The 23,229-nt window shown below is 39.1% G+C and overlaps 1 protein-coding gene across 1 annotated transcript in view; it reads right to left on the reverse strand.

Moving 5' to 3' along the window:
• LOC125456053 (BTB/POZ domain-containing protein 19-like) overlaps positions 1–23,229 on the reverse strand; it is a 163,439-nt gene that overhangs the window by 131,095 nt on the left and 9,115 nt on the right. The window contains exons 2-3 of the mRNA XM_048538714.2: positions 22,070–22,295; positions 18,416–18,469 (exon numbers count right to left, since the gene is read on the reverse strand). Of these exons, the coding sequence (XP_048394671.1) occupies positions 18,416–18,469; positions 22,070–22,295 (280 nt within the window). The remainder of the gene's footprint in view (positions 1–18,415; positions 18,470–22,069; positions 22,296–23,229) is intronic.

Raw genomic sequence — 23,229 nt, forward strand, 5'->3', positions numbered from 1 at the left:
GAATAGTCATCGTGAAAATAATCACACATGATAGTGGCATATGAAATCCTGTTAGTAATATGGGCTGGGAACGAAGTTTATAACAGATAGAAGAAATGGGAGTGGTTTGGGTCAGAAACTAAGGAAATATGAGCTGTAGGAGAGTCAATGATAGATGGATAAATGTAGAGCGAGCCACAGAAGAAAATTGAGTAGAGGCTATTAAGAGGTGAGAAAAAAAAATTAGAGCAATAAACAGCATATTTCTGCACCGAACCAAAAAAATACAACCACTTCACTGCCAGAGCTGCATCTTAAATCTTTCAGGTATAGATTGTAGAATTGCCTTTAAATGGAGTTTCACACCAGCTGCTTTCACAATACAACCAGAATGCATCCACCTATTGCATCTGCTTTCAAAGATCAGATACTAAATAATTGTCAAAATACTGATTTTCAAGAAATTAGATTTGCTCCTCGAATATGGCAGTTAGCACAAAGGTGTAACTTGTACTCACAAACAAATATATCTGAATTTGGAAGTTTGCTTCTGATTTACTAACTCACCATTTAAAGATACACCAAGAGGGAAGATTTTCCAGTGGGAACACCGAAAATAGTGAGCACGTAGCATGTTGCATTTGTGATTGCTGAATAGTGGCTGCTGCAGGTTCAATCCCCCATGGGCCTTCCCTTATTTATATTCAGTCAAGAAACATTCACGACGCAGAAATCACACTGCTGGTCAGTATCACTGAAACTTGGCACTCTTGGAGCAATACAGAAGAAACAAAGAGAACAGAATAAAACAGACAGACAGCAAAACGCCACACCCAATCATGGTGTTTAAAGAATAAGCATTTATAACAATGAAGCATCATTGAACAAAAACAATTTTATGTAAAGTCTAGTGTCTTTCATATAGGATCCCTACGATGTGGAAACAGGCCCTTCAGCCCAACATGTCCACACCGACCCTTGAAGCATCCCACCGAGACCCATCACCCCTGTAATCCACCTAATCAATACATCAATGCATGGAATAGCTTACCAGTGGTAGTCGTGGAAGCGGACTCATTTGTGACATTTAAGCGACTGCTGGACATGCACATGGACAGCAGTGAATTGAGGGGAATGTAGATTAGGTTATTTTATTTTTGGATTAGGATTATTCCACGGCACAACATCGTGGACCGAAGGGCCTGTACTGTGCTGTACTTTTCAAAGTTCTATATCCCTGAACACTACAGGCAATCCACCAAACCTGCACATCTTTGGACTATGGGAGGAAACCAGAGCACCCAGAGGAAACAAATGCAGGCACCGGAAGAATGTGCAAACTCCACACAGACAGTCGCCCAAGGGTGGAATCGAACCCAGGCAGCAGTGCTAACCACTGTGCCATCGTGCCACCGTTTGCCTTCTAAATTAACATTAGGAGAACTACATTCTGGAAAACAAAAGACATACTGAAAAACAGGCGCAGAAGTAGTTAATGTATAATCTTAATTAAAGAGCTACCATTAACTTTCAGGGCATGGAAAATTTGGAATGCCTTTCACATCTATTATCTGGTTTCACTTTCAGCCAAGATAAGGCCAAGTGAAAGGCTGTGCTCTCAAACACAGGAATGTTCTAAATAATAAACAATTTTGGCCAGTCAATAGGAAATTGCTTCACATTTCATGCAGCTATGCACATTCAATTAAACAAATATTTAAACATAATCCATTAAATGTATCCCTCAAGTTCTTGAGAGGAGCTCTAAAGGTGCTCTGCTGGCATCTCTGCCTCTAAGCCAGAAATGGCATGTTCAGGTTCTAGGACAGGACTTCAATGGTTATGGAAGGTGCAACGTATCACATGTAGTGGGTCATTTCACACAAGAATATCAAGGCCATGTGTTCTATGTATTTTTACAAATCCTTTTCTTTCAGAGGATGTGGGTGTTGCTGGCAAGGTCAGCATTTGCTGCCCCTCCCTAATCACCCTATGAATGTAGTATCTCACTTGGGCCATTCCAGAAGTCAGTTAAGAGTCAGCCACATTGTTGTGGGTCTGGAGTCATATGTCGGCCCAGACCAGGTAAGGGTCCATTTGTGAAGCCAATGGATTTTTACAACAATCAATGATGTTGTCACAGTCATCATTGTTAAGACCACCTTTCCCAGTCTGATCTTATGCATTTGCTAAAGTAACTCCACTTCAAAGTTATTTAGTTTAATCTTGTGAATTATCACAAAGAAACTTTAGAAACCAATAACTGAACAAGAAAACACCACAATTGTTTAAAATTATGATATCTTGCTCCCACTGTGACAAAAAGGTCACCACACACATCCTGAACACCGCTTCTCATTTCATTTTAAATCTAACAGTACAAAGAGTCTACATGAGTGAGCAAAAACCATTTGAAAATTCTCAAAGCCAAGTTGTAAACTCTGAGGAATATCAGCGAACAGTGCCAAATTGTGCACATGGAAGTAGGAGTAGGCCATTTGACACTTCAAGTTGCTTGGCCCCATCTAGATCCTGGATGATCTTCTACCTCTAAACCACCTTCCCACGTTATCCTCAATGCCAATTTCTCTCACTAGCCCCATATCCCTTGATCTCTTAAATGTCTAGAAGTCCACTAATCTGCTGTAAATATGCGCATTGACCGAGCCTCCACAACCCTCTGAAGTGAAAGTATCAGCACCTTCTCAATTAAGGAAATCCTGCTCATCTCAGTTCTTACCTTTTCTTCCAAGACTGCACCCCTAGTTTTGGACCCTTTACCCAACCAGGGGAAAATATAATTTCTGCTTCTAGCAAGTCAATCCTGTAAACCTTTTGAATGCCTCAATGTATTCACCTCTCATTCTTCCAGGGTCTAGTGAATATAGACACAATATCCTCAATCTCTTCTTACAGGACAATTCCACCATCCCAGAGATCAGCCTGGTGAAGCAATGTTGTGTTCACTCTATTGCACATGTAGCTTCCATGGACTAGGAGGCAAAAAGTGCACACCACTCCAGGTTTTTGGACATCACACTTCCAAATCTCTTATGATTTAAATCACTGAAATATACTGCTAATAGCTGGGCTGTAAGGTGTAATATCACACTCGTCACAATCTACAAGGTTTAAAAGCATCAAGTGTTACCCATCTTCATCTATTTCTTTCTTCAAGAACAAAAGATTAACACAAAGATGTACCTTACCATGGAGAATAAAATATCAATTTGGTCCAGTGACAGAAAAGGAAACAATTTTAAAAAGAACAAATAATTTTATTAAAAACATATAAAAGTCAATATAAAACATCCTGACATTAAGTTAAGAAATGTAGCCTTGTTTTTGTTTTGAAGTAAACACCAGAGCAATTTAATGGAAGTGCCAATGGCTCATCTGCCGAAGAAGCTCTAGATTCTGTATTTAATGTTCCATAACGAACCACAAAAACAAATTCCAGCACTTTAAAGGGTTTCCAAGTGGAGTGGGGAGGAGGAAGTAGTGAGTCACATTCTGTATTTCTGTTGTTTTACATGATGGCTTCCTGACATTCTAACTTTGATCAAACATTTTTTAATTGAATAAGTCCATCAATCTTTTCCCTTTGAAAGGCTAAAATTCATCTCCTTCTATTTGTACACATTACAAACCAATGGATCATACAGAGAATGTTGCTTAAATTTCCTGCATTAATGAATTCTTGAAAAGCTTTTGCCTGTATCCGAGCTTTAATACAAACAGGCAAGTTTCGTTGATGATAAAATGTGGTATGTGAAAGAAAAGTTGATTCTGTTTCTATTTTCAAGTTATGAGCTATGATAAATTGCTCCAAAGTCTAAGGGTTGAGTAACACTGAATCTTTCAAAGCAAAATCAGTACGTTATCAGTATATTATCAGTAATCAATAACACTTGCCAGAATAATGCTCATTGTTACGAAAAACAAAATAAGACTCAAAAAAAACCAAAAAAACACATGCAAAAACACCTGAGCAGTTCAGTTACTAATTGTACATTTAGCTGTACCAGGCAGAGTAGGAAGTTCAAAATTTGATCCCCAAAGAATTTAGCTAATTGGGACAAAAATGGTCAGATAGATGCCATCATTGGTCACAATAGTCACTGAAGTAGAACAGGAAAAGACTATCACAAACTCACATTCCAGGTCACAGCTCAATAACTGTCTAACACAACATGAGAGTGTGTGGGAAAGGACAAAGCCACATTCACATGTGAAGAACACAGATTCAGTTGGGAAGACCAATCAACTGTCCATTATCCTCCCAATTTTCATCACTTAGCTTCATAGAAGCATAGAAAATAGGAGTAAGGGTAGGCCATTTAGTCCCTCAAGCCTCCTCCATCACTCAGGAATCAGTCTGATAAACATTTGTTGCACTTCCTCCATAGCCAGAACATCCAACATCAGATAAGGAGACCAAAACTGCACATAATACTCCAGGTGTGGAATCACCAAGGTCCTGTACAGTTCCAGCAAGACATTCCTGCTCCTGTACTTGAAATCACACATTCATAATTAGGTAAGAAAAGCAGTCAGCCGTGGAACTATATTCCAACATGGAGTAAAGTATTGTGATGACAGTCAAAGAAGTGAACGCAAGTAACGTGACAAATTGTAAATGAAGCAAGACGATTTATAAAATTTACAGGACCGATATCATAACGAAAGGACAGTGGTTTCATGAAAGTAAAAGTGGAAAGTACAACATCAAGAGAAAGTGAGCAAGGATCTGAAAATGGAGACATACAGAGAAAAGGTTTCTTTAAAGTTCTGGCAATGATCGGTAGCTCGGGTTGTGGGGGAGGTTGTTGATTTGCTCGACGAGCTGGCTTGTTCTCATTCAGACGCTTTGTCACCGTGCGAGGTGACATCATCAGCGGAGCCTCCGATGAAACGAAATTATTCTACTTTTCTTGGGATTTATGCTGAGAGATAGTAGGAACTGCCGATGCTGGAGTCTGAGATAACACAGTGTGGAGCTGGATGAACACAGCAGGCCAGGCAGCAGGAAAGCTGATGTTTTGAGTCTGGACCCTTCTTAAGATTTCTGAAGAAAGATCCAGACTCCAAACATCAGCTTTCCTGCTCCTCTGATGCTGCCTGGTCTGCTGTGTTCATCCAGCCCCACGTCTTGTTATCTTGCAATTTATACTGTCTGGTCCATTATGGTGAATACTGTCATTTCCAGTTTTTTTTTAATACAAACTATATACAAACCTATAGAGATCAAAACCAGAAATGATCCTGCTCATCATAATGGACCAGACAGTATAAATTCCAAGATAACAAGATGTGGAGCTGGATGAACACAGCAGACCAGGCAGCACCAGAGGAGCAGGAAAGCTGATGATGTCACCTAGCATGGTGACAAAACATTTGAACAAGAATAAGCCAGCTTGGCGCGCAAGTCAACAACCTGTAAAAGTTTCTTTGCTTATAAAGTTTTAGAAATTAATTTCAGTTTCTCTACAATATCATTTTTAGTAGTAATACTACTGTGTATGTGAATTCTCTTCAAGAACAGTTTTGTACAGCACTGATGCACAACAATATACTAGAGAGAAATGGACAGAAGCTCCAATCAATAGAGTATCCAACTCCGAGCACACAATATATGCAGATGTTAAACTGAGCTCTGCAAAGTGCACAGTGAGTAATATAAAAGCACATCGTGGTTTATGATTAATCTGCCTCCATTTCAGCCTTGGCTCAGCGATAGCATTGATGCCTCTGAATCAGTAGGTCATCAGTTCAAGCTCCCCTCCAAAGGCCTAGACGAGACTACTCATGATTGGAGATGAGATCTTTTGGATGAGAAGACAATAAATAAGACTGTGTTCTCTGAAGGGGACTTAAAAGAGTCAGGGCACTGCTTGAACATCAGAGAATTCTCATAATATCAGAGTGAAACATTTATTTCTCAACTACTCCATTAATCATGGATCACATAGTCATTTATGTCATTTCGGTTTGTGGGAGTGTTTGATGTGAGCAAACTGGCTGCTCTATTTTTTTTACACTACATTAGCAGCTTCACATCAAGGGTCCTTTAGTTGGCTTTGGGACCACCTGATGTCAGGGAAGACATTATACCAATTGGTTTAGTATGTCAAATATAACTTTACTTACACATTCAGGGCCAAGAGGCAGGGGGAAAAAAAGAGTCAAACAAGCAGGAATTTAGCATAGTACTAATTGGGAAGACATTATACCAATATGAGTTCTTCTTTTACTTTCAGCTGTGAGCAGCTATGAGCTTCACCATTGATGGTGTTGGAGAAGACAGCTCATGCCAACTTCTCAAGCACAAAGTATATGTTTCAAGGAGGAAGGTGTATCTATGAAGGTAAAGGAGAAACGGGATAAAAGATGTAAGTCAGTGGTAAAGTATCACACATGTATACATACACAGTGTAGCCAACTGGAAAGATGAAAGTTTGACCTATTGACTCTTAGTTTTGATCTTGGGCACATTAGTGAATGTCTAATGGTGACTAACTTTAAAATATCCCTGGAAACTCAGCTGTAACCAATTGTTTAAAGGGTACAATGATTACCTCAGAAATCCTCTTGTGTTGGTGAGAAAATATCCTCTGAAAGTTTTACATAAAGGAATGTTTCCCATGAACATGCTTCCCATTAGATCATGCTGCCCTTAGGCATCACCAGGTCAATTAGTACTATGCTAAATTCCTGCTTGTTTGACTCTTTCTCCCCCTGCCTCTTGGCCCTGAATGTGTAAGTAAAGTTATATTTGACATACTAAACCAATCCTAATCTGGAGACTCTGCTACACTAGTTAAGATCAAGGACCTTTAAAATAGATCGTTTTAAAAAAAAGCAATCCCACTAGTGAGAGCCAAAAGAAATGTTGCTCTTTAACTTAAGAGAAAAAAAAGCAAATTAATTACATAGCTGCTGTCACTGTGAACTTTGTACGATGTACTAAGGTCACTGGTATGTGATATATATTTATGTACAAATCTCCAGATCCAATCAACTAATCATGGTGTAAAGGGGCAGCCAGAACCAATACTGGCAGCATTGCAATGCTAGGAAACCATGTAAAATGAAACAGCAAATTTCCAACTGCAGTAACTTCCCATTGTAAAGTACAGCAGTCAGTTACATCAACTTATATCGCAAATTTTATTCACTTTGCTATCTGTAGTAAAATGCAAGACGTGACAAGAGATACATAATTACAAGTAAAACTTCCAAACGAAGAAAACTTTAGTAAAGAAATTCACCCAATTAGTGACTCCTCGTGTCATGTGAACTGGTGGAATACGTTCAGGAGGCAGGTTTAGGCCTGCAGGAAGTACACAACTTAGGCAACCTTCATTAAAGAATTTACAAAAAAAAAGGCATTCAACTATTAAAACATCTCACTCATGGCTCGCAAATTTTAGACAGCTCTAAATTCCGCTGAGGACACATGTAAAAAGATGAAAAAAAATGGAAACAAGTTAATGACTCCATTTATTCAATCAACTATTACACTCTACAGCGCACGTATTCGCCTCTGTTTACATGTATCTCCATACCTTCAGTTTTGCATGTAATTATTTTGCCAACTTGATCCTTAACAGTGAAGGTAATCTAAACCACACCAGAGTAGGAAAGAATCCTTATCAAACTCAACTGCTTTTGCAGTGTATTCAAATTTTTGAATCCTACATTAACAGTTTAAATTTGGAATATCTCCAACACACAACACATCCTTCAATGCAACTAGCTCAACACATATGATCTTCACTCAAAAACGCTTTCTTATTCCATATATTCATTTCCTTTTGAACAGAAAAACATCTTGTGTGTCGGATGCTTCTCCCAACTCACAAATCTTACGACAAACGTCTTTGATTTTTATAAAGAGATAAACTGGACATTGTGGCTAACGTTAAGGAAGGCATGCTCAATGCAATCATTTCTTAAAAGCCTTCAGGTCATCCTCGAGTCATGTGAACTGCTGGAATATGTTCAGGAGGCAGGTTCAGGCCTGCAGGAAGCACACAACTTAGGCACCTTCATATTTCAAGGCACTAAACCTCAGCAAAATAAATAATTTTGACAAACACTTCATGGAGATTAATCAGTAGTGATTATTGCCAGTTAGACATATTTACAAATGCATGCTAGTAAGTATGCAATGGTTGGTCAGCCTCTGATCTGAAAGCTAAATGTATCAACAGGCATGTTCAGTGACTCAACTCCGTTTCCACACAGAGAAACCACTGGATCACAAGCCAATCAGCAAATAAGAGCAAAGTCCCAGCCTATCACAGGCCTTGATGGTGAAGTCCCACCTTTCCAGAAACTGCCAGTCGTTCCTCTATTAGTGGAAACAGCTTCTCAATACCTCCCCTGTCAATATCCGTCAGACTCTTGTACATTTCAAAAAAAAAATCGCCCCTCATTCTTCTCAACCCTACTAAATAGAGGTCTATTCTGTTTGACTTATCAAGAATGGCTAATCTCTTCATCCCAGGAATCAGCGTAGCAAATCTCTTCAGAGCACTTGCCATTACCAGTATATTCTTTCTTAAATACAGGGACTTAAACTGTACATAGTACTCCAAGATCGGGCTCAGAAACACTAACAAAAATTCCCACTGTTTAAGTTCTAACTCCCTAACAACTAAGGCCAAAATTCACCTGCCTACTTAATTACTTGCTGCACCTGCATGTTAACCGTTTGGTACTTCTTGTGCAGGAATGATAGACAATGTAATTTTCTACAGTCTCTCTCCATTTACATAATAGTCAGCATTTTGATTTTTCCTGATAAAGTGCATGACCAATTATTTTCCTACATTAAGCTCCATCTGCAAAGTTTTTGCACACTTTACTCAACCTATCTACATCCCCTCACAGATTCCTTATGACTCCTTCACAGCATGCCCTCCCATCTATTTTTATATCATCAGGAAAATTGGACACATTACATGCTGCCCATTCCTCAAATTCATGAATATAGATTGTAAAAATAGTAAGGGTCAAGGCCTGATAATTGTGGCAATGCACTAGTTACTTCTTTCCAAACCGGAAAAGGCCCATTAATTCTGACTCTCAGTCTTCTGTGCATTAAGCAATCTTCAGTCTTATACACCTTTGTATATATCATCCCGAATACCTTGAGTTTCTATCTTGCACAACCACCTTTTTATGTGGCATCTTATCAAATACCTTCTAGAAATCCAAATCAATTACACTAAAAAAAATACTGGTTCCCTTTTAACAAGATTGATTGTTATATCCTCAAAAAACTTGAACAAATTTGTCAAACATTATTTCCATTCCACAAAACCAAATTGACACTATTCGATTGTGTGAAGCATTTCTATTTCTTCCTTAATGGCAGATTCTAGCATTTTCCAAACCATTTATGTTAAGCTAACTGGCCTATACTTTCCTGCTTTCTGTCTCCTTCCCTTGTTGAACAGGAACATCAGATTAGCAGTTTTCCATCCATTGGAACCCTCCCAGAATCCAGTGCTAAAATATTTTGTCCAATTGCCTCCACTACGTCTGCTGACACTTCCTTTAAAATCCTTGGATACCGGCCATCAGATCCTGGCAACCTGTCTGCCTTCAATCCCATCAGTCTGTAAAAGACTTTGTTCCTCACAGTCTTTATCTTTAAATTTAGCTTGAATCAGAGATCCTGCATTGTGAAACCAAAGCATATTTAAATTGAGAATTGGAAATTTGAATGAGAATTATTTGTTATGATGGTAATTTGAAGAGATGGAGCAGACACGACAGGCAAAATAGCCTTCTTCCAAACTAACAATTCTATAGTTCTCAAAACTAATTCTAAGCTTCTTGTCTTGGATTTGGTTGTGTGTAATATTCAGGCTTAATCACCTTAGCAATTAGTATTCATTATATTATTCATTTGATGTCTTCAGGGTGGAAGAACAACAATGATCCCCCCATAAGCAGGCTTTTGCACATGTCACAACTGTCACATGCAGGTCCTGACGCAGACCTCATATACAAAGATCAGCTTCCAGAAAGACTTAGAGGTAGGAACTGCCTTTGCTGACTAAGCCTCTGCCTACGACAGAGGGTGAAACACAGGCATTCTGCTGAAACTCTCCAGAATCTGTTGCATGAGAACTCTACAACTAATCAACTCCATATCCAGGAAGCAACAGTTTCATGTCCACTATTAAGGCTAAACTGTCACTCACGTAATAATAACAGGCACTCACAGTTTTCACTGTCTTCATAGGGGGAAAAAAAAGTGTTAAAAATGGGAGGAGTTGCCCAACTGTAGCTAACAAGGGAAACTAGAGATCAAAGGGCATACAAGTTGCCCAAAAAAATTCAGAACACAGTTAGAGAAGTTTAGATTTCAGCACAGAACAAAGGAATTGATTAATGGGTGGAAAACATAGTGGGAATAAGACTTTGGGGAACACACAAACTGATTGCAAAAGCTTCTGCTGGTATGAGAAGAGAAAAAGATTAAGGGACCTACTTTTGTTTTCCCTATAGTCAGAAACTAGGGAACTTATAATGTGGAACAAAGAGATGGCAGCCCATTTAAATACACATTATGATTCTGTCTCCAAAAAGGAGACAAATAACATCCAAAAATTGTTGGGGACCACAGGTTTTAGTGACAAGATGAAGCTGAAGGAAATCAGATATGGTGAGGGAATAGTGTTAGGGAAATTGATGAGATTAAAGGCTGAAAAGTCACCAAGGTGTGAAAATCCCAAAAATTGAAGGAAATAGCCCTAGAAATAGTGGGTGCATTGATGGTCATAATTCAAGATTCTACAGACTCTGGAAGAGTTCCTATGGACTGAAGGGTAGCTAATGTAACACTTCTATTAAAAAAAAGAAAAGAAAACAGAGAAGTGGAGACCTGTTCATCTGACTTCAATAATGAGAAATATTAGAATGCATTTTAGAAGGTTTAGCAAAATATAAAACTGCAGATGGGGAAGTGATGTCCTAATGGTATTATCACTAGACTATTAATCCAGAGACCTTGGTAATATTCTGGGAATCTGGATTTGAATCCTGCCATGGCAGATGGTGGAATTTGAATTCAATAAATATCTGTAATTAGGAGTCTAACGACAGCCATGAAACTATTGTCAATTGTCAGGAAAGACTCATCTGGTTCACTAATGTCCTTTACGTAAAAAAAAATTGCCATCCTTACTTTGTTTCGCCTAACTGAGACTCCAGACCCATAGTAATGTGGTTGACGCTTAATGCAATCAGCAATGAGTAATAAATACTGGCCTGGCCACTGACACATACATCCCATGAATGAATCAACAACAAATTAAGAGATGCCGGAGATGTGAAACAAACAAAAACAGAAACTGCTGGTGAAACTAAGCAGGTCTAGCAGCATGTGAAGAGAAAACTGTTAACTTTTCAAGTCCAGTGACTCTACTTTAGAAGATTTAATGGCAGGCCCCTAGTAAACAGTGACAAGGTTGGATAGAACTTTGATTTACAAAGGGAAATGCTTGTCAAACCTACTAGAATATTTTGAGGATGACTGTAGTAGAGCCAATAAGGGGAGCCATGGATGTGGTTTACTTAGACTTTCAGAAAGCTTTTGATAAGAGATTACCATGCAAAATTAAAGCACATGGGATTGCCACACTGTATTGATATGATAGAGAACTAGAGACAGGAAACATGGAACAGAAATAGCAGATCTTTATCCAAGAGGTAGGCAGGGATAAGTAGGATATAGCAGAGATCAGTGCTATTCTCAAGACACATGAATGTTTTGGTGAGAAAACTAAATAATTTGTCTCCAAGTTTGCAGATGAAACATAGCTGGATGGGCAGATGATCTGTGAAGAGGCTGTAGAGATGATTCTGTGTGAGTAGTGGGAGGTGGAGTTTTATGTGGATAAATATGAGGTTATCCACTTTGGTGGCAAGAACAGGAAGGAGGTAATTACCTGAATGATGATAGATTGTGAAAGGGGGAGATGTAATGTGACTTCAGTGTTCTTGTACACAAGATGCTGAAAGCAAGCATGCGGTGCACTGGCCATCAAGAAGCCAAATGGAATATTGGTCTTTATAGCAAGAGGATTCAAATGCAGGAGCAGGGTCTTGCGCAACTGTACAGAGCACTGGTGAGACCACTGTCTGGATATTGTGTGCACTTCTGGTCTCCTTACCTAAGGAATGGTATTCTGGCTATGGAGGGAGTGCAGTGGAGGTAGCAGAACTGATATATAAAGAGAGACTGGATTAGTGAGTGCTATATTCATGGGAATTTAGAAGGTATTCACCACCTCCACTGGGATGCCATGACCAGATATATATGGCCCACCCCTCCCTTGTCAGCATTTTGCTGGAGCTTTCCCTCCAGACACACCTGGCCCACTCCTCCTCCAGTCCCAACGAAACCCACACCCCATGGCATCTTCCTATGCATTCGCTGAAGGTGTAACATCTGCACGTTTACTTCCTCCCTTCTCATATCCAAAACTCCAGACATGTCTTCCGAGTGAAGCAGCAACTGACCTGCATTTCACTCAATCCAACCTATTAGATGTGCTGTTCACAGCGTGGTCTTCTCTACATCAGACAGACGAAATGCAGACTGTTCTATTTTGCAGAAAATCTACGATCACAAAAATGACAATCAGCTTCCAGGTGCCTGACACTTCTACATACCACCATGTTCTCTGGCCAACATTTCCACCTCAGGCTTGTTGCTGTGCTTCAGTGAGGCCCAGCGCAAGCTGTGGAACAGCATCTCATTTTCTGCTGGGAACCCTGCAGCCTACAGGACTCAATATCGAGTTCAATTACTTTAGAACTGAACACTTTCTTCTATGTTCTTTGTAACATGGTCTGCGTTCAGCACAGCCAACCCATTTTCACTTACTAATAAACTTCATCATCAGCTTTTCTTTCTCCCTGGCATACTATCATCCCTCCTTTGTCTGCCTAATGTTCGTTCTGTCTCTCAGGACTCTAAGTCCAGGTATCCACTCACGCCTTCCACCTCCACCATCATCCACCAGACCAGTTGACTTTCTCCAGCAATTTCTGCTTTTGTTCAGCATTTGACCTCTTTGGTGGAACGGATTTAGTGGTTTCCTGATTCTACTGGACATGTTAGCCATAATTCAGCTGGTAATGCACTCACCTCTGAGTCACAAGGTGCCAGGTTCAAGTCCCATGGCACAATAATCAACATGCTCAGTGCTGCGCTACCACAGATGCCATCGTTTGGTTGAGGCATAAGTAACACCCCAGCAGTCTGTTCAGGTGGATGTGAAAGATCCCACGGCTGCGCAGTATTTCAAAACAGATCAGGGAAGTTACCCGAGGTGTCACAGAAATAGATTACATGAATATTTTCACATACCTGAGGGAATTCACTGTGTGCAATGTAGCCATCATGTTTCCCATATTACAACATAGACTGTACTCCCAAAGTATCTTGTTAGCTGTAATGTGTGTTGAGATATCGGGGGTTGGGGGGGGGGGTGGGGGTAAGAGAAATCACTATATAAGTGCAGGTCTTTCTTTCTTACTGGCTGTTTGCATAGCAGTCCTGGTACCTGCATTTCTTGGCCTCTCAGTCAGGAAAAAAAAATTGAGATCTACAAAAAGGATCCAAATCTGGAATGAAGAAGATGTTCTACCTCAGTTGCAGTGCCGCTTATACACAAATGATGGACTGACAATATCTAGGTTTCCACGTAAAGAATACTCACTTGAAGAAGGGTTGTAGGGTAAACAGTGCCGGATGAACATTGCTCCAGCATGCATGCAATTACATCAAGGCAAAAGCAAAATGGAAGAGAAGTAAAATTAACCGTTGTGGTTGAGTGGGATGGCAGAGCTCAGGGGAGAGGTTGAGGCATATTTTCATGAAATTTATAAGAGAACTAAAAAAAGAACGCATGTTATACCAACAGTTCAAAAGCTAAAGACAGATTGGCATTTCCAATTAAATGTATAAGACTCATAAGTTATCAGTTATCTTCACGCAAATAGCTCTTGCGACTCACTTTTGCCAAGTTTGTATATCCTCTGTGACTACACTGATTTTTTTGCCAATAAACCTATTTGAGAAACACTTTCAAAGTTCAATATTTCCTTTACTACTGTCTCAAATATCACTGAAGCACATGTTCAAGATGCATTAAAGTGTTCATATGATAAATATATTTCCTTTGAGGTTGGAAACTAGCCTGAATCATATTACGTAGATAATATTTTCACTTAGAAGTAATGAGTTTTGTACCATATGATTCACACTAATTAGGATTAAAGTTTAACTGGTTTAACATGTAACATTATTTGGAAAATTTTTTGCCCTTTCTCCACACCTTTTAAGCTTCTCTTTTTCAAATATTTATCTAGACCCCTTTTAAATTATGTTATAATGTCTACCATGAAAGTGGTGATAAAATCATCCATCTTCAAATCTACACAATTGCATTAAGGATAAATTGGGTGGATTCTCCACTGTCAGTGTAATGTCCAAAATGTGACTTAAATCTCAAGTGCACTCTTCCACAAAGACTGTGCATGACGAGATAGGCCACCAATGACAAAATTGCACTGCGAGTTATCCAAGTCAAAATAAATGGATGATTTATTACATCATATAAAATTGATGAATTATATCTGTGACACCAATGCCTTGGTGTTCAGGAAAACCACCCTGCGGGTGTTTCCCAGTACCTTTTTGAAAAAACAGCACCAGTTTCAAGTATAGGGATGCCCAGTAAATGCTGGCCTGATCAGCAATGCTCACATCCTATGCAGGAATAAAAGAATAATTATACTACAGCACCTCCCAAAGTACATGCGCTGCCCTCGGCATCAGCCCTTCAGAATTGTTGGAAAGATAGCTCTGAGAAGATACAGCTATGCTGAATGGATCTCCGTTCTACTGTTACTGTGAAGAACATAAACAGCAACAGAGATTGGCAGGCCATGTGACTAATTCCTGCTGTAACTTCTACGTACATGTCAATGAAATGATTAAAGTGTCCGCATTATTTCAGGGCTTTAGACTTAATTGAAGTGTATAAGATGCTGAATGTTCTTGACAAGGCAGGCATGAAAAGGATAATTTCTTCTTGTGGATCAGTGAACATTAGTGAAAACTACAGGTTGTACTTTTACGACAGAAATGAGGAGAAATCATGATCTCAGATGGTAATGCAACTTTGGAACTTGTTGCTTCAGAAATTGTAGGAGCCGGTCCATTGGCTGTTTATAAGCCAGAGAAAGTTAGATTCTTGTTAGGCAGGGGATTCAAAAGTCATTGGAACAAGACAGGAATGTGTAATTAGAAACACAAATAGATCAACCATGATTTTGTTGAATGGCACAGTAGGTTCAAAGGACCAAATGGTCTACTTCTGTTCCTATTTTGAATGTTCATAATTCAACACTTCAAAAACAAGGAAGATTTTATACAAAACAGTTAATTTTAGGGAGTTGATTTCTTGCCATGTTATTAGAATAGGTAATTGAGGAAAAATCACAGTAGTTATATTAACACTGCTGTAGCCCATGACACATAAGCAGAGTGACTGTCATTTCAGCAGGATTTCCATTCCTTAAGGTTTCAGCAAAGATCCGTAGGTCAGGTTGTGGGTGAGGTTGCTGACTTGCTTGCCGAACTGGCTTGTTTTTGTTCAGATGTTTTGTCACCGTGCTATGTGACATCGTCAGTGGAGCCTCTGATGATGCAATGTTATTCTACTCTGCTTGGAATTTATACTGTCCGGCCTGTTACAGTGAGTACTGTCATTTCCGGTTTCGTTCTGTATGTGTTTGTATATGGGGTCCAATTCTATTCATTTGTTGGTTGCATTATGGGTTGAGAATCATCCCTCTAGGAATTCCCGTACATGTCTATGTTTGGCTTGGGCTACTATGGTTACATTGTCCCAGTTAAACTGATGGCCCTCATTGTCCGCGTGTACTGTTATTAAGGAGAGTTCATTATGTCAGTTTGCTGCTAGCTGATGTTTGTTTATTCTGATAGCTAGTTTCCTTCCTGTCTGTCCAACGTAATGCTTGTGGCAGTCGTTGCATGGTATTTTGTAGACTACGTTGGTTCTACATGTTGGGGGAATGGGGTCTTTAATCCTTGTAAGTGTTTGTCATAAAGTGGCTGTGGGCTTGTGGGCCACCATGATTCCTAGTGGTCGTAGGAGTCTCATGTCAGTTCTGATATTTTCTTGATGTAGGGCAGTGTGGCCAGTGTATTGGGGCGTACTGTGTCCTCCTGTTGTTGTCTGTTTAGCAGGCACCTGCAGATGAAATTGCGGGGATAACCGTTCATAGATGCTGTTCCTCTTCCTACGTAGTTCTGGCATGTTTCGGTGAGCGGTGGCCCATTTAAATAGTGTCCTAATACAGTTTTCTTTGTGGATGCGGGGGTGGTTGCTGTGGAAGTTCAGGATTTGGTCAGTGTGGTTTGCTTTCCTGTATACTGAGGTTTGGAACTCCCCATTGGTCATACATTCAACTCTGACGTCCAGAAACGGAAGCTGAATGCTGTTTCATTCTTCGCTCGTGAATTTAATCCCAGCCAATACGTTGTTGACGTGGGTCTCTTCTGGTTTGGTACATTTAATGATGACAAATGTGTTGTCCACATACAGTTTAGGTTGAATGTGGTGGAGGGTAGTGTGTTCTAGTCTTTGAATAACTGCCTCTGCGACCTGAGATAGGTGACCCCATGGGTGTGCCATTGATGTGTCTGTATAACTGACCATTAAAGATGGTGTGTGTGGTGAGGCACAAGTCTAGCAGTTGGAGTATGTTGTCATTGTTGATGGAGCTGCTGGTCTGCGTTCCTGCTTCCTCTAGTAATGTGGACAATGTTTCTTTGGCTCAGAGATAATGGGAACTGCAGATGCTGGAGAATCCAAGATAATAGTGTGAAGCTGGATGAACACAGCAGGCCAAGCAGCATCTCAGGAGCACAAAAGCTGACATTTCGGGCCTAGACTTTATTATCAGTGTTTCTTTGGCTAGTGGGATGTCAATTGACGTGATTAAAGCTGTGATGTCAAAGGATACCATAATCTCATCATCACTGATTTTTATGTTCTTGAGGGTGTTGTAGAATTGTTAGGTTGAGTGGATGGAATGGGATGAACCATTGACTAGGTATTTCAATCTCTGTTGATGGTCCTTGGCCAGTTTTTGTGAAGATATGCCCAGTAGGAAGATAATAGGTCTGAGGGGGATGTCTGGTTTGTGTTCTTTAGGAAGTCCATAGAACCGACAAACAGCAAACACTCAGAAGGATTAAAGACCCCATTCCCACAACATACAGAACCAGCATAGTTTACAAAAGAAAATGCAGCAACTGCCACAAATATTACATCAGACAGACAGAAAGGAAACTAGCCATCAGAATACATGAACATCAGCTAGCAGCGAAAACGGCACAATAAGCTCTCCTTAATATCAGTACATGCAGACAATGGAGGCCATCAATTTAACTGGGACAATGTAACCACCATTGCCCAAGCCAAACATAGACACGCATGAGAATTCCTAGAGGCATGGTTCACAACCCATAATGCAATCAAGAAACACTTAGAAGTGGACCCCATGTACAAACCCATATAGAATAAAACCAGAAATGGCACAACTCACCATAACAACCGGACAGTATAAATTCCAAGCAAAGTAGAGCAACATTGCTACTTCGGAGACCTCATCAACGATGTTACCAAGCATAGTGATGAAAACTCTGAAGGAAAACAAGCCAGCTTGGCGAGCAATTCAACAACCTCAGGATTTCCATTCAAATCTACATGAAAATTTATAGCTATTATTGTCAATTAAAGACATTTCCTTCTCTTTGTGTATGCTACTGATAGGTCTGGAATCAATGCAATTTACTCTCAAATAATAAAAGCATTTGTTTTCTCAGCTCAAATTCATCTACTTGAAAGGTTTAAAGCAAAATAAACTTGGTCACTTGCTAGTGCTCCTGTCATACACCGATAAACTGAATCAGAGAGCGGCAAACAGTAGAGGACAAAGGACAATTCACTGAGGGAAGGAAAATTTATATTTAAAATGATCTGCCCAGAAGTATGTAAGGAATGATGAAATTACTTTGTAAATACACATATATAAAATTATAAATCAGGAGGATCCAAAATAATCAGAGTATAAAATACAATGTAAATTTGAGTGCTTTTCTTGCTACAAGTCTCTGCAAGTTTCGTAAGCACGTATGAATCACAATAGGCAGAATTATGAAATTAGGAAGTTGCATCATGAAAGAATTTATGAATCACTGCCCATCCCAGTGTTAAGTCAAGTACATATTTCATACTTCTACATACCCACCACAAAAGCAATTTGATCTTTCTGATCTTGTCAACCAGACATTTTTAATCAAAAATCTTACCCTTTGAAGCTCGTCCAGGCCATATTCCACTGCTGATGTAAGTACATCCAGAGCCTGAAAAAAAGAGATAGGTATCAGAAAGTTGAAGTGAACAAATTCATGGATATCATCATGATCATGGATTACTATTGAGCTACTTAATTTAAGGCATGTTTTAATTTTAAAGCAAGTATGATATGCACATATATCAGTGCTACTCATTTTCAACATGTTTCTGCCAGTTTCCATCGAGGCTTTGTGTTCCACTGCACATAATGAAGCAACAAGACAAATTCCTTTGAACAATATTCACTCCACATCTTTGGCAGGAATGGCATCAGTTTTTGTGGACCATACATGAACATCTAAAAAGAAAAATTTAGTCCCTCTGTTAAAGGGTAGTTGATACTCAACTGATATTGAAAAGAATACTTTCTGAAAATACACATTGATAACATAATAGCTCCAATTGACTGTAATAATTTTGGAATGGACCTTATTCAATGGATTTTTTTGTTTGAAGCCATGTTATTGCAAAGACTAAAGGAAAATGTAAATTTCTCTGAATATCAAAAGGCAAATAATTGTGCCAGAACACCACCTCGTAAGAGCTAATGGAAAAACTTAAAAAGAGATCTGGAAGCTTTTGCTTTCAGACCTATCAGCCTCGGACTGGTGTATAGCAACAGGGTGGAGAACCCAGTGCGGTGGAAAATAGTCAAACAAAATGGAAGAAAAGTTTTTTTTTAATGTATGAAGACTTCATACAACAATGCAAGTTGTGGAACTTTTGGAACTTCCAGTGGATTGGTCAGCTGTGGTTCCCCGTCATTTCATTTATGATCCTGCTGCATATCATGCTGCAAATTTGGTTGTGATCTTGAACAGATATTTATCCCTGGCAGTAGTAAAATATTCAGCTATTACATACCATCTTCCATCTGTATAGACATTTTGATATCAAATTTAGAAAACGGATTAGCCATTTTGGTGTGCATCACTCATGTTTTCTTTCCAAATCTGAGCAAATACAAGAACATAGCTTTCTAGTATCTTTCTAACCCAAATAACTCAGTTGGTAAAGTCAGTATGTAATAGAACCACAGAAATGAGAAGTTAAATAACTTATGTGTAATAGGACAGTTAGTGTCGGAAAGGGAATAACATGCCACCCCTAAATGCTATTCCTTGACTACATATCTCTCCTTGCTTTAAAGTACACTGGAACAGATATTAGGTGTTGAAGGTGTGAGGCTTGATTACAATGCCACTACAGAAAAATAGCCTCAATGCTTAATTATACAAGTGAAGAATGCCCACGTAAGCAAAGTTTCTAGATGATGTCAGTGCTCAAGAAATCTTACCCCAGCCGGAATCCTCATCTTCACAAAGAGGGAAAAACATGAACAAAATAAATTAAATCTTGGTTACAAATCACATTCAACAACGAGGATAACGCAGCAGGGTCTGTATACTGTGTCCCAGAGGGAAGAAAATCAATCTGTTTGGAGTGATATCACATTAGGTGTTCCCTCCTTTGGTGCAATTGTTTAGAGAGCTCTGACTTTCTCAGTCTGTTCAATGCTTCGAGCAAGAAGATAGCCTGATCTCAAATTCAGAGAAATATCTATCAATAAGTAATCTTACACTAACAAAGTGTTTCTTCAGTAGTACAAAATAAAAATTTTGAAGCTAGAATTTATGATTTGGAAGACGTTTCTCGATTCAGGAAAACTAACTTTATACTCTCTTCAGTACAGTGCGAATCCTACAGACATCCAGTGGCAGATGAGCGATAAATCCAGTTGCAACATGTTTAGTGTTGAGCATCATCTTTTATCAAACAACAAGAATATTTTAATTTTCAACTGACAAATATGGAATCTGTGTCTGTGTGTTTCCCTTTCACTTCACCTGGCAAAGGGGCTACGCTCCAAAAGGTTGTGATTTCAAATAAACCTATTGGACTATAACCTGGTGTCATATAAAGTTTCAGAAATTGATTTTTAAGAAAAAGCCCTGGAGCAGTGGTTACAAAGAGTGAAAACTAAGCACCTGAATGGGAGATATTATTGTTATTGGTTATTCCTCTCTTTGAGACAATATTTTAACTTTCAGTTATAATCAAAGCCCTTGGAATTAAATCACAGCATTAAATGAAATTTGGAAAGGAAACATTAGCATCAATTTAATCCACAAACCTCACAACTTCCATTAGCACAAAAGCTTTGCTCCATTCACCAGCTCTGTCGACAACAGAAAAATATGTGTAAAATACAAGGAGAATTTTACATTTGTGTGCATTTCCACTCTACTCTTTCCAATACAACTGAAACTGCTGACCTGTCCACATAAACTGGTCATACTATAATTGCACTCTCCAGCAGTGCTGACGGTATAGTATCTCATTTTTGTTTCTCAATTCTTCAACTTAAACTGCAGGAAAACCCATTCAATTCCAACTAACTTTGCTTTAACACTTTCCAAATTTCAGTTGCTTTTGAACTGTGCACAAAACACATGAAGAACGTTTTACATCTTTACTTACTGCTTGCCAAGGGTTGATGTACTTACAGCATGACATATTTACATCGGAAAATTTTATTACAAATGTTAACAGAATTTAGGAAGGAAATATAGAAGTAATGCAGTCTAACTTTTTAAAATGGCATTTGAGTAATCTCTTCTCCTGACTTCCAAATGCAATTTCCCAGAAAATACACATGATCTTCCCGCTGCATTTGCAACATTACAAGTAATTGATGAATATTGAAAATCATATGTGCACACTTGTGGTGTATTTTTAGCTTAAGCCAGGAGTACAAAAGAAAAGGTGCCTTTGTAGGGAGGTTGGCTTTTACCAGGGATAAAAATCAGGATTCTGGACAATTAGGGAAATTCTAGTTCACCAAAGCACTCTAAATTAATGACAAATTCATGAGATGGGCCTAAAGGTTCTATTGTTGACAACAACAGTCAAAAATAGACATGTTCTCAGCTGGTGTCCTCGTCCACAACACAAATCTGATCAGTACCAAAGATAGGTTGACTTGAAGTTGCTCACATTGGCATTAACAAGAGGATAACGACCTCACATTGATAAATCTATTGACTCCATCCTGTTAAAACCAACATTTGCATGGCCATGGCTAACAGGGGCCAGCTGCTAATCTGGCCTGTTTTGATTTTATGAGGCAATAAGCTCCTTTTATAATGAAAAGGAACATCCAACAACAAGCAAAGTGACTACCGCTTAAAAACAAACAATAGCGTACCTGAAGCACATTTCCGCCTAGCTTAGTGGCAATGTAGTTAACAGGTCTGAAAGGGTAGCCTTTGAATTATTTTCTTGGAGGCAGGGAAGCGTTCTATGAGGATAATTTAGTGAGCTGCCTCTGGTCAACCCTACGATCATTTCCTTCCACCCATGCCCTAAACAGTGATCACAACCCCATTTTGTCCTTCACTCTGCCACCACCCTGGTCAAAACTGAGCTTAGTGCCTGGCCTAAGACAAATAAACTGCATTGAATATCCATCTGATATCTGTGGTACATGAGCTGTCATGAAATAAGGCCTGGGCCACACTATACAAGGTGCAGATGGCTGGCTCACTTAACCAATCAGCTTCTCATGTTAAAAACTGTCCATACAGCCCAGAAACAAATGTACTCACTATATCGCGGCTCAGCATCACACAGTTTGTGTAGAGAAACTCAACCACAGCCAAGAAGACATCTGGCCGCACATCTGATAGAACAAACGGAACTTCGGCTTCTTTGGCATCACGTGACAGAAGTCGCTCGGCAAACATGGCACTAAATGCCTCGCAGCGATATGCTAAGATGCAGCGGTGAGCGTAAACCACTTTCCTCTCCTCTCCAACAATGAATTTTATATCACTGGTTACAAAAAAAAGATAAAAACCAAATTAATCACAACACAAATGTATATTTGTAAAGCTCATCCTGTGGAACAAATAGCAAATTCATAGCAACAACGGAAAAAACTGGTAAAACTCCACAAGTCTGGCAGCATCTTTGGGAAGAAAGCAGAGTTAATGTTATGAGTCCTGTGACTTCATCAGAAAATTCATAAAATTGGCATATCATAACTGCATCTTTAAAGTTTGTATTGCTACACAGAGTATCTCAAAAGAGTTTGGTACAGTTACTAATTTTTATATTGTATTTATAAACTTCATAAATATGGCAACTCTACATAATTAGGACTACAATTATCAGCATGCAGCAGGAAAAGTGACCACTAGGTAACAATAGTTTTCTCTCTTCTACTACACGTCTGATAGTGTTGATTCCTTACTGGGGTTATTTTGATAGTCAAGTTACTGGTTAATACTTAAATATTTTCTTCCCAAGCTACTCAACTGTAAAATGTATCACAGAAAAACCCAATGGTCACCACCTGAAGTGTACATGCTAGTGAGTTTTGAGAAGATTTGCAGCTCAGGTTGAGGTTCTGGATGTACATGCTAGTATCATCAGCAGAAATTGATAAAAACTCTTCACGAATGGATGATATCCCACTTAATTTTAAAAGGTATAAAGCTAAGTACTGAACCATACATTAACTCTGGCCAATATGTCACCACCAATGACTTAAAATCTTGCAAACTATCAGCTGCTCTACCCCAACTGTCAGCTACTGCAATGCGTTTCCCAGATTTAGGGCTAAAATGCGACATTTGAATCTGCCGTTCAGTTCCTAAGAAGCATTACAGCCATCCTACAGCTTTGCTGGTTGGTAATGACCTTAGTCTTAGGAGGTTGAAATGAAACAAATAAGATTGCATCTTTGTGTCAAAACACAATGACA

Source organism: Stegostoma tigrinum, chromosome 8 (genome assembly GCF_030684315.1).
Source record: "Stegostoma tigrinum isolate sSteTig4 chromosome 8, sSteTig4.hap1, whole genome shotgun sequence".
Classification (NCBI taxonomy): domain Eukaryota; kingdom Metazoa; phylum Chordata; class Chondrichthyes; order Orectolobiformes; family Stegostomatidae; genus Stegostoma; species Stegostoma tigrinum.